Source organism: Anopheles gambiae, chromosome 2 (assembly GCF_943734735.2).
Source record: "Anopheles gambiae chromosome 2, idAnoGambNW_F1_1, whole genome shotgun sequence".
NCBI classification, from domain to species: Eukaryota; Metazoa; Arthropoda; class Insecta; order Diptera; family Culicidae; genus Anopheles; species Anopheles gambiae.
Window position 1 is genome coordinate 83,500,775 of NC_064601.1, and position 11,174 is coordinate 83,511,948.

At 41.3% G+C, this 11,174-nt stretch overlaps 1 protein-coding gene across 2 annotated transcripts in view; it reads left to right on the forward strand.

Annotated features, from left to right (window-relative positions):
* Positions 1-10,389, forward strand: part of LOC5667116 (uncharacterized) — a 79,513-nt gene extending 69,124 nt beyond the window's left edge. For both annotated transcript variants that reach the window (XM_061644034.1, XM_061644035.1), the window contains exon 7: positions 6,173-10,389. In XM_061644034.1, the coding sequence (XP_061500018.1) occupies positions 6,173-7,297 (1,125 nt within the window). In that variant the 3' untranslated portion in view covers positions 7,298-10,389. The remainder of the gene's footprint in view (positions 1-6,172) is intronic.
* The last annotated feature ends 785 nt before the right edge of the window (positions 10,390-11,174 follow it).

The following is an 11,174-nucleotide window of genomic DNA, read 5'->3' on the forward strand; positions in this document are numbered from 1 at the left end:
TATTTCAAGCAATTTACATTTCACCGTTAATTCCCATTCATCTGGATGCTGGTCCTTTGTTGAAGAATTTATTGACGTGAATCAGTTTTTACTCGGTTGTAAACTTGACAAAAACTTCCGACAATTGGTCCGGAATTCGAAACAAATTTTTTCCATGTTTTAAAACACGTTGAGTCGAAGAAAATTGTAATTGATTGCAATAAAAATTATATTTTACATAATGATGACTGGAAAACAACCATATTTGAATGTGACGAATGCGTTGATGGTCGTGCAGAATAGAGGAGGGAAGGTCGTTTATTAACGCAGAAGCAGATTGATTTAATGTTCGTAAGAGTACATTGAATGACAAGAGGATAAAAACCCGTCTGTCTGAATTTCCGTCGTGCTGTCGGCCCAGCGACATTCAGCTTCGATGCTGTTCGCAATACCAATCATAACGTCCGTCATAACGTAATTTGAATGAAAAAAATCCAAGTTTTCGAGCATGCAAAGGAAATTTTCATTCATATCTCAAATGAAAATATTTTGCTCAATTGAAGGGGTTAATTTATTTACATTTTTGACGGACTTTTAAGAGTGTTTTGTGTTTGGCTAAAATAGTTGATTTCAAAAACAAAATCCATACGACAAGTGCATGGTATAACATGATGCCTGGCACAGGCCTCGCAAAAAAGATGTTCTACAAGCAACCCTCCGTTGAGCATAAGGGACAGGAGAGCACAGTAAGTACGTTACCTAGATAGGTTGAAGATAGGATAGGCTGCATTGATGAGAAGCTTCAGTCAGTGGTTCAGCATATTGGAGTATTATTGTTGATCGATCCGTGGCACGAAGACATGCCCTATTGCAAGCAGACCGACAAAATAGAGAAATAGAGCTCGAAAGATTGATTGAAAGCGAGATAGAGTGATTGAGATAGAGAGAGAGAATCAGATCACTTATGTTGAATTGCAGATTTTTTACACGAATTCCTGTTTGGCAATCAACAAATTGGTTAAATGAATTGCAGTCACGTGTAAAGTGATTTTTCTATTTAGCGTAACGACCTACGTGATCATGCCAGCTTATACAGGTTTTCGAGACTTATTTAGTTCCATCCAGCCGAATATTCAGTCCTTTTTACGGGGGGACGTTTCATCAGAGGTTTGAATTAGTGATGGGAAAAATGAAGATTTCTTCAGAATCGATTCCGGCTAGCTCCGAAGTTTTCTGGAATCGATTCCGGATAGTAGGTCCGGAATCAGTTTCCGGAATCGATTTCAGAATTGGTTTCGGAATCGGCTCCGGAATTGCTTCCAGAATCGGCTCCGGAATCGGAATTAACTCCGGTATCGAAATCAGCTCCGGAATCGTAATCGGCTCCGGAATCGAAATCGAACCGGAATCGAAATCGGCTCCGGAATCAAAATCGGCTCCGGAATCGAAATCGGCTTCAGAATCGGATTTGGCTCCGGAATCAGAATTAGCTCCGGATTCGGAATCGGTTTTGGAATTGGCTCCGGAATCCAAATCGGCTCAGACATTCAAAACTAATACTCAATCAATTCAAAAACTAATTCTCATTCCGGAGCTAACTCCATTTCTGGAGTCAAGTCTGATTCCGTTACCGGAGCAAATTGCGATTCCCAGGTCGATTCCGGAGACGATTCTGATCCCGGAATCGGCTCCGGATTCAACTCCGGAATCGGCTCCAGAACCAACTCCGGAATCAGCTCCGGATTCTACTCCGTAATCGGTTCCAGAACCAACTCCGTGATCGGAATCGATTCCAGCATCGGAATCGGCTCCGGAATCGGTTCCGAACAATCGAGTAGGTGCGATTCCAAGCTCCCACCACTAGTTTGAACCCATGACGGGCATGTTCTAAAGTCGTATGAGTTGACGACTGTATGACAGAATCCGCCCCTGATAAAACATATTGATTAAAGTAATGGTAAAATTAAGTAAAGTGACTAAACACATTAATTTTAATGTACAATCACAACACTACCCTATTGCGTTGTACGATAATGTAAAAGTTAACGATATTACTGCTCACACAAAATTAAGTTATATCACTTGGAACTGTAGTATATTAGGCCGAGGGGCCATGGGGATTCTCAACGCTCATTTTCTCAACCACTCATGAGTGCTTTTGAGAAATCCTCGTTCTCAGCGTTTGTCGAATCGGAACAAAATCGGTTTTGAGAATCTTTGAGAATCTTTGAGAAAGTTGAAGATGCAGCAATTAGCTAACTGAAATATGAGCAATTGTGCTATTTTGTTTTCGGTAATCACTTTGGAAAATGTATTCAATGTTTATAATTGAAAAAAAAGTGATCAAAAACATATTTTCTATTTAAAGATCCAAATAAAGCTTGAGTGACAATATCCGTTTCTCAGAGTGAGAACAGTTGACGACGGCCACGAGCTCGCGTCTGAGAACAAGTTTTGTGTGCTTGAGAAACTTAAATGAGTGCTTGAGAACGTTTTCTCAGCTTGAGAAAGCCCCGTGGCCCCGCGGCCTTACATATATTACATCCATTTTTAGTATATATCTTCCATTTAGATAAATAATTATCTATGTCTTTTATGCATCATCTACCTCATGAATTCTTACAATATTTGGAAAACGAGAACACACATCTAAGGGAATAAGGGAATAAGGGGTTAATAAATGAAAACCATACAATGTGATATGGTGCAAAAAGACACATCTACAGTCCGTCTTTATGTACATTTTACCGCAATCAATATTAATTTTACACTTTATTGCAAGAGTACTTACGGTAAAATGTAGAAAATAACATTGATAACTACTCTCATAACCAATCGGAAACTCTCCACCCGCTAAGCATCCTTATGTGTGCAGCACAGTAAAAACACTAATTGCAAGTGCCTGGTATATAGCTGCTTACGTCCTAGTGCCAGTGATAATTAGAACAAGAGCATCGCATTGCACCAGCCGGCTGCACATGGCACCGCTCTGCGACAGCGGCAGTCACACTCGACCATCATCGCCAGACACGAACCGTCAATAGCAAAACATTTACTGCACTCGATGCAGATCGACTGTTGACACGACACTTCACCTTCGTTCCGGTCGGCTGAGAAATACTACGTGAGTCCCTAACATGCTACACCATCACTTAGAAAGCATAACCAATCCCCACAGCCCCCGCTTAAATAAGTGTCCTCATAACGATTGTTAAAAACCAAGTACACTTATCGGTCGTCATGGCTACTATCCAGCAGTGAAGGGGTATGGTTTGGGAAGGGGGAATGGAAGAGGAGGCAACCGAAACAATGAACGCTCTTTTCGCCTGCTTGATGTGGTCGCATCGACCATTCCGTTCCGGCTTCCGAGCGACCTTGCGCGTAATGTCGGTGTGTTGGACGGTGAGTTTTACGTGCACATCATTCGCTTCACTCTGTTTCCCTCCTCCTCTTGGACTGGGTGTTTTTATAGCACACGGCTGCAGCACACGTACGTACGGGTTGCATCTTCTTCCGTCTCGCTACGCACATACAGTATCGGACATTAAGATAGGACCCTTTTTTTCAATGCACCGTGCACTTGTTTTGCCACGTTACTCGTGTTTGTGTGTGTGTATGTGTGTGTGTATGTGTGTGAGTGTGTGAGTGTGTGTGTGTGTGTGTTTGTGTGTGTGTGTGTTTGTGTGTGTGTGTGTGCATGTGTGTGTGTGTAGTAGTAGAAAGTGAGTGTGCTTTTTAATGTGTATTTGCAAGTGCGCGGGTTTGTGTCTGAAAAACATAGCTTGCCATGATGTCATATTGCGTTGAAATTATTCTTATTATGTGTGTTATCATGTGAAACATTGTGCGTTTACACTTGGATAAAAACTAAAGTTTGCATCGACAGCAGCCCTTGTTCCTCGGACGAAAACGCAGGTGTGCTGTTTCATGAATGTGAATGCGACACCGGTGCGAAATGGACACACGCACAATAGCAATGAACTCGGCATTCTCTCACAGGTGTTTCTCCAGTGCACGCCATTGAAAGGCCTTCGTGCATCTCTGCGTTGCACGTTGTGTGCGAATGGTAAACTTTGTGCGTGCATTGAGCTGGCGCGCAGTTGTTCTTTTCAATGGGCGTTTTGTTTCATGAGCGCGGCAGTATTCTGTTCTCGATTTTGAAGGGAAGACGCTTACTCGCGTACTCGTTGATAGTTTTTATCCATGCGATGTTTTCGCTGCTCGACAACGATGTAATTCATCGCGTATAGAAGTAGAACGCAGGCAGAGCACGGGATCAGCCGTGTCCAAGTTTTTAACCAGCGCGTTCTTGACGGTCCAAGCAAGCAATGTTAGTAACAATGGGTCGAGGTAAACGTTGTACCGATTATCAGCGCCATATGTAAAAGCGAATGGCTGCTGCTGGCATTAAGCGCAAAAGGATCGAGTTCGTAATGGAACGATCGCGCACTTTTGTGGCAAACGCGCTTCGGACAACCGAAACGTGCTTAGACAACTGAAACGCGCTTGGACAACCGAAACGCGTAAGTCAACCGGTCGTCCTCAGAAGACCACGGCGAAAGAAGACCGTAACATTGTTAATATATCGAAAACACACTGATCGTGAGGGCGGTGGTCCTGCTTATCACACCAAAAACCTAACCCAAAACACAAAAAAGCTACTTACAAATCTATCCGAAACGACCTACTTGTGAAACAAACACACACATCAATACACATTCAAACATACATCCACACACACACACACATGCACACACACATACACACACACACATACACACACATACACACACACACACACAAACACAAACACATACAAACCACACATAAACTTGGCCCAACGGGTGCACGGTGCGTTAAAAACCCAATGCCCTATCTTTCTGTCCGATACTGTAAATATTCATGTGCCCATAAATGGTTCGCTGGGCCGCGACCGCGTCGCAAAACACACACAAAAAAAAACCCGAGCAACTTTAAACTTTCCTGTCGCAGTTGCATTCCTTTTTAGTGTAATTCTAGTACTTTATGTTTAATGGTGTTTTTTGCTCCCTCTTCTCTCGCTACGACGCCGTTATGAGAGCAAAGAAGGTGAAAAGTGTCACTACAATTTGTTATGCAAAGATGCGCGAGGTTCGACCGTGGTTGCGTCGTTCGAGCCGCGCACGAGAGATGGAAAAGTTTATGCACGGGAAATTTATGACCAAACCCACCAACCGCACAGCCGACCACCGAATGTGAGCCAAGTGTTTTCCGCCGGTTTGGCATTAGTTTGAATGGTAAAGTTTAAAGTGAAATGAAAGTAAAAACAAAACAAAATAAAACTGCTCCAATCCAAAGAAACAGGAAACCCCCGAAAACGCCTACACTTGAAGTGAATTGGAAAGATTTTTCCTCCACCATTGGGCAAATAGTAAATTATGGCACAAATAAAGCAACCAAAAACATCACGTTTTTCACTGCAACGGCATTTTTTTGCGGCTTTGAATTGCTAGTCAGTAGTTGTGGTGGTAAGAATTTGTTTTGCCATAGTGGAAGAAATGCTTCGTGAGCAGATAAGCAGTGGAAAAGAAAGTGATAGCAATTTCAAGAAAAACCAAAACTGAGGGAATACTTTTTCCGGGATGAGATATGTCCTTTGCATAAAATCTGCAGCAGAAACCATTATAATTGGGAAACTTTTTAAATAAGCCACCTGAGTTCGTGTGTCCTGCTAGGCTTTCTGTTTGATTTATGCGACCAAAAGAACAATTTATCAACAAATGAGTTTATCCATTTTTAATTTTATTTATTTTACTTATTAGATTTAAAAATAAAAATATTTAATAATATATTTAATCAATTTCAAAACTGACAAAACTGATCAAAACTTGTTTCAATAAAAAAAACACCAAAGGTTGCTTAGAGTAGTCACCACTTGTCGAATTTTACGAATTCTCGTGCCTGAATCGTGTTTTAACGACCATCCAATTCGTCGTGGATTTTTTTTTTTGTGGAAAGTGTTCTGTACGTGTTTTCATTATATCCAAAATCGTAATAAAAAACCCTGACACAAACAAGAAAGCAAACAATCTTCGTGCACTTTTCAGTCGTGATTGAAACGGATTCCTTTCCGCATGCACTTATACAATGTTTTCACTTTTTCATCTTTCTCTCGTTTTGTCTCTTTTTTCTTCTTTTCCTCCCTTTCTTCCAGACAAGCTCAGCCGCATACAAATCACCGTCCAGCAGCACGGAACGGTCACTTCGTTGGCACTTGAGTGCGGACGATGTATCCGGTCAGCCTACCGGCCAAGCGGGTCCGTGCCCGGCTGAATGTCGATCGGAAATGAAGCCGATTTCTATTCCAGACAGCGACGATGCAGACGAAACGTCCACCGGCGGCAATACCAGCTCGCCGGTCAAAGAAATCGAGCACAATATAGCGGCACAAATTTTACTGCCGTCGCTACGGTCCACCACATGCACCGATACGTACACCGCAACTGGAATGGACCGACACTCGCCCAGCATAGCGCCGCCCGATGAGTTCGTTACGGATGCTGCAACACCCCCGCTAACAGTATGGCCAACGTTTGGGGAATGTTTCCTCAATACGCCTCCAGCGACACCACAACACGAACTGCCCCCGGAAGCGGGAGATGAGGAGCAGCAGCAGCAGCAGCAACACCATCATCGTCGGAATGCGCCAGTCAAAAAGTCGTTTCCAAGTCCGAGCTGGACCCGACTAAAGGGTACAATCCGATCGGTAGGTCGTCGGAAGAAGCGTACCACTGTGACAGGCATCGTCAAACGTGCCCTGGTGAAGGTTTTCGCTCACGATGGATGGTGGAATTTTGCCGACATTCTGGCGGTAAAGATTCGCAGCCCAATCGGGACCATCCAACGGTGCTCATCAATAATGGACATCATTGGTACGGGGAAAGATGCTGTGCGAAACATGGTCACAAATGACCGTGTGGAGGTTTTGTCGGCTGATGCTGCTGAGCCCTCGAGGCTGGAGGACGCGAGCCGACGATCGTCCAGCAAGGGGGACGATCGTTCGAAGGATGATGCCTTGCTATGCGAACTTATCGATTGTCTCGGTGCAGTTGATACAATGCCTTTCGAGTCAAAACAGGGTTACGTTGATTTTGCCATACTGCCCGACAATCTGGGACACGGTGCAGAACGCAGCCAGTCCGACGTGATGGACGACCAGGCGTCTCCATCGAGTTGCGGTTCGGGCTGCGGTGCCATGTCCCCGCTCTTCGCTGCTGATAGTGATAAATATGTATTGTTGTTCACCGAGCTAGGGCCCGTTTCCTGGCCAATTGTATAGCGTCCTATTCCCACAAACTAGGATAGGATAATAACGATTTGAATGCAGCGTTGCGATACGCAGCCATTGTTATATTGTAAGCGGCTGGGCGTCTCCATCGCGGAGAGGTTCCCGCTCCTTGCCACCCTTCTCCACTACCCGCGGATCGATAGGTGCTTCCCGGCCGTGACCTACAAACCCCAGCGCGGGCTGAACCTTCGATCCAACCAAAGCTCATCGACTTTCAAGGGCTGTTTGTGTCAATTTCGTCTTTTCAATGCCCACTGACCTGAACCGGTCGGTAATGTACAGACGCACGGAAAGCTGTGACACATCCGTCGAAGCAATTTAGATAAGAAAACGCGATACGAACGATGGCCTGCCCAAGGTGCGTGTGTATGTGCCAGGGTGTGCCACGTTCGCCAGTTTGTAGATGTTAAGAATGTTGCAAATGAAGAGCTAATACTCACGATTAAATGTTCTTTCTTCACGCTTTTTTAAATTATCTTCAATGTTGTGTCCTGTATGTGTTTGTATGAGCGGCCTACTTACAATACGCCTCGATGTGTTTCAATGTTTGTGAACCAATTTACTCTTTTCCATGCCTTAGCTTAGTGTCATTTTACACTTTAAATATACAAATATAAATTCAATTGGAGAAGAGAAATATTTCACACAACTGAATATAATTAATCTTGGTCTATAACGTGTCTTGCTTGAAATTAGTATACATTAAAAACTCATGACTGTTGTGTTTATACTAAACAACCAACCGAACACTTTCGTATGGTTTCGTCGGTTCTGTGTTTCAATGTGCGCTTAAGACAAGCTATGACGTGCATTATTTTGTGTCACATTAATTTATTGGAAAATGGTTAGACAACGTTGAACATAGTTAAACGATAACCAGTTTTTATTCATTTTTGGGAGAAAATATATTTGCCTTCCGTTGTTATCTATTTTATTAAATATTGCATTGCATTGCGATTGTCATTGCATTTACATAAATGAGAATTGAATAATGATTATAAAACATTTTATTTATGTTGCGTTATCATTTAATTTTTTTCCTAATGATTTTACTTTAAATTTAAGACTTAGAGAAGGGTAATCAAACATTTAATAGTGTTTGGGACAATTTGAACGATTATGAAAAATATCTTCAAGTGGCATGCTGCCTAGTAACAGGCAAATTAATTATCCTAAAAACGCTCTTTAGAGTCACATATTATTATTATTTTTTCTTTCCAATAATCAATTTCCTTTCTTGTTTATTAATTTTTTTAATCGTAATTCGTGCGATGGAAGCAAAATATAGTACATTTTTATAATTTTAATGAAAAGATTTCTCGTGCAAATTATGTACATATTTATGTAAGCAAGTATTGTTCTCGGGTCCAATGTATTAATGCCTTTAAAAACGCATCAGTAGCTAAGCTAAATTAAACAAATTAATAATTATTATTTATGTATTTTATTTATTTATTTTTAATTATTTATTTATTTTCTTATTTATTTATGTATTTATTTTTTCATTTCTTAACTTCAGTTATTCATTCTGGATCTCACTAACTTTCAGAATGGCTAGTTTCAGCCTAGTACTATGAAATATATTTTCCAACTTCTGGCATCGCACTAATGCAACAAGTTTGATATCTTCTGTACTACCCACAAATAATTCATTTTTTTCTCTTATGTTCCAATTAGAAATAGTACATAGTTAGGACAGATCGTCATCAAACCCTTAGTCTTAAGATCTAAATCAACCACCATAAAAGAGCATATGTACTCTAGAAGACCACCATCATCACCAATCATGCCTTTGAGTCGTCACCTCCTAACCATCAGCATCATCATCACACCCGGTTGGTTCCTGTGTGCAATGGGCAGGAAGAAAGTTTGCGGTGCACTGGATGCACTACTTTTGCTGACTTTTCAACACATTCCTAACCCCAGGCACACGGAAGGAACCCGTTGGTGGTTGCATAACGAATTTATCGGTTTCAGCGTGTTTTACGAGTTTCGGTTTCAATGGCCATTGTTGCCCACAGACAGCGAAACTGCTAGCTGGAAGCCAAAGCACTGTATCAGTACAATTGAGGGAAGAGAACCGAAGGGAAGAGAGAGAGTCAGCAGCAGGTCAGCGAAACGAGCGCTATCACTCTAGCCAACCGGACATCGCTGACCGGACGGCCGGTCTTTACTTACTTCGACTCAACCGCACTACAAATGAGAAAGAAAGAAAGAAAACACACTTTCACTCACACCCACAAAGTAAACAAACAAACGCAAAGTGGCAAAAAAACGATAAGAAATAGTGAATGCAAAACGAGTGATTGGGGGAGTGATGGGAGAAGAGAACAGGAAGTACAGGTGAAATAATATCTAAGGCATACATTCTTAAGCAAGGTGAAACCTACTAGGAGGGAGGTTATTGTAACAAGACTTGACAGTAGGCAATAGCAAAAACGACGAGAAAGGAAAGCGCACAGCGCACACACTACCGTACCAAAGGTACACCCGGTGCATCGTTGTGCCCTCCCGGTATGATCTCATATAGCAATAGTAAATGACAGTTCCTGTGGCTAACAAACGTATGCCGATTAATGCAAACATACCCGACAGGCTTTGCTAGCAAACTATAGACAGTCCGTTCGTATAGCGCAAACCACAAACCATAGCACAAACACAGCAACCAACCTAACCCCTACAATCAACCAACCACTACTCTTCTACCAGCAATCAAACAACACCGTGCATAACCACGAGTCAAAGTCGAAGCAGAAGCAAAGAAACGGCTAGGTAGTAGAATAAGAATTATTGTACATACTATGAAGTGAAGCACTCCTACGGTCCCTTCCCGTCTCCTTTTCGATGGTTTCACCACTATAGCTAACAGTGACACTGAGATTGTGCGTAGTGTAAGTATATTTGCCGACCCCCGCCTCTGGTACGTGGTATCGCTGTTGTGGGGGCAAAAACAAAATTTCTGTACTTTTTTTCCTGCTATCAATCACTAAATGGTGCATAGTAATGCCACAATTCTAACGAACCGATAACCAAATAAAAGCGTATTTGCGTACATATTCATATTTGACGATTGATGTGAAAAACTGCTCGTTGCATGCGTTTTACTTTTGCTTTACACTGCTTAATGATTGACCAATTTTTCTTATATATCACATCTAAATTTGATTTTGTTTATTTAACTTTTGAATGCGGAAATAAATTGATTCCTTAAAATAACTAATGATTGTACATTTGGTATCTATAATTAGCGGCTTTTATTTTCCCCTTTTGAATCAAAAGTGAGTATTCGATTTTTGTAGATAAACAGATATCACGTGCAGCTAATGAAGTATCTTGCTGGGAAACTATAGCTCATAAAAAAAGCCTTCTAATTTAAAAGATCTTCTATTAGCACTATTATCTAAAGCAGGGGTCTCCAAAACATTTCAGTTTACGTTCCGCATTGCTTCGCAAATAACGTTGTTGCTTGTAATTTTGACGTTACTGTTAGCTAATGGAATAAACTTTGGTAAAAGTAAGGCTCAGCCCTCTACGTTACATTGGAGAAGCGTTACATCCCTTAAAATATTCCCAAGCAGCATTTTTACTACAGTTTTGTCATCCAGGCGACCAACCAGTGTACATTATTTGAATAAAAAATATTTTAAATTGAGATGAAAAAAAAGTTAATTGCTGTAAGATGAACCGATTTCAAGGGATTTAATTTTTAAATAACAATTAAATAACAGGTTTAATATTTTTCATTGTTGCATTATGATTAATGAAAAAAAGTCTGAAAGAAGGAAGCTCATGACAACCCCAAAAGCTTTCAATTGGAGTAACATTTCCTATGATTAGAAAATATAAAATATTAAAATATTTTTAACTA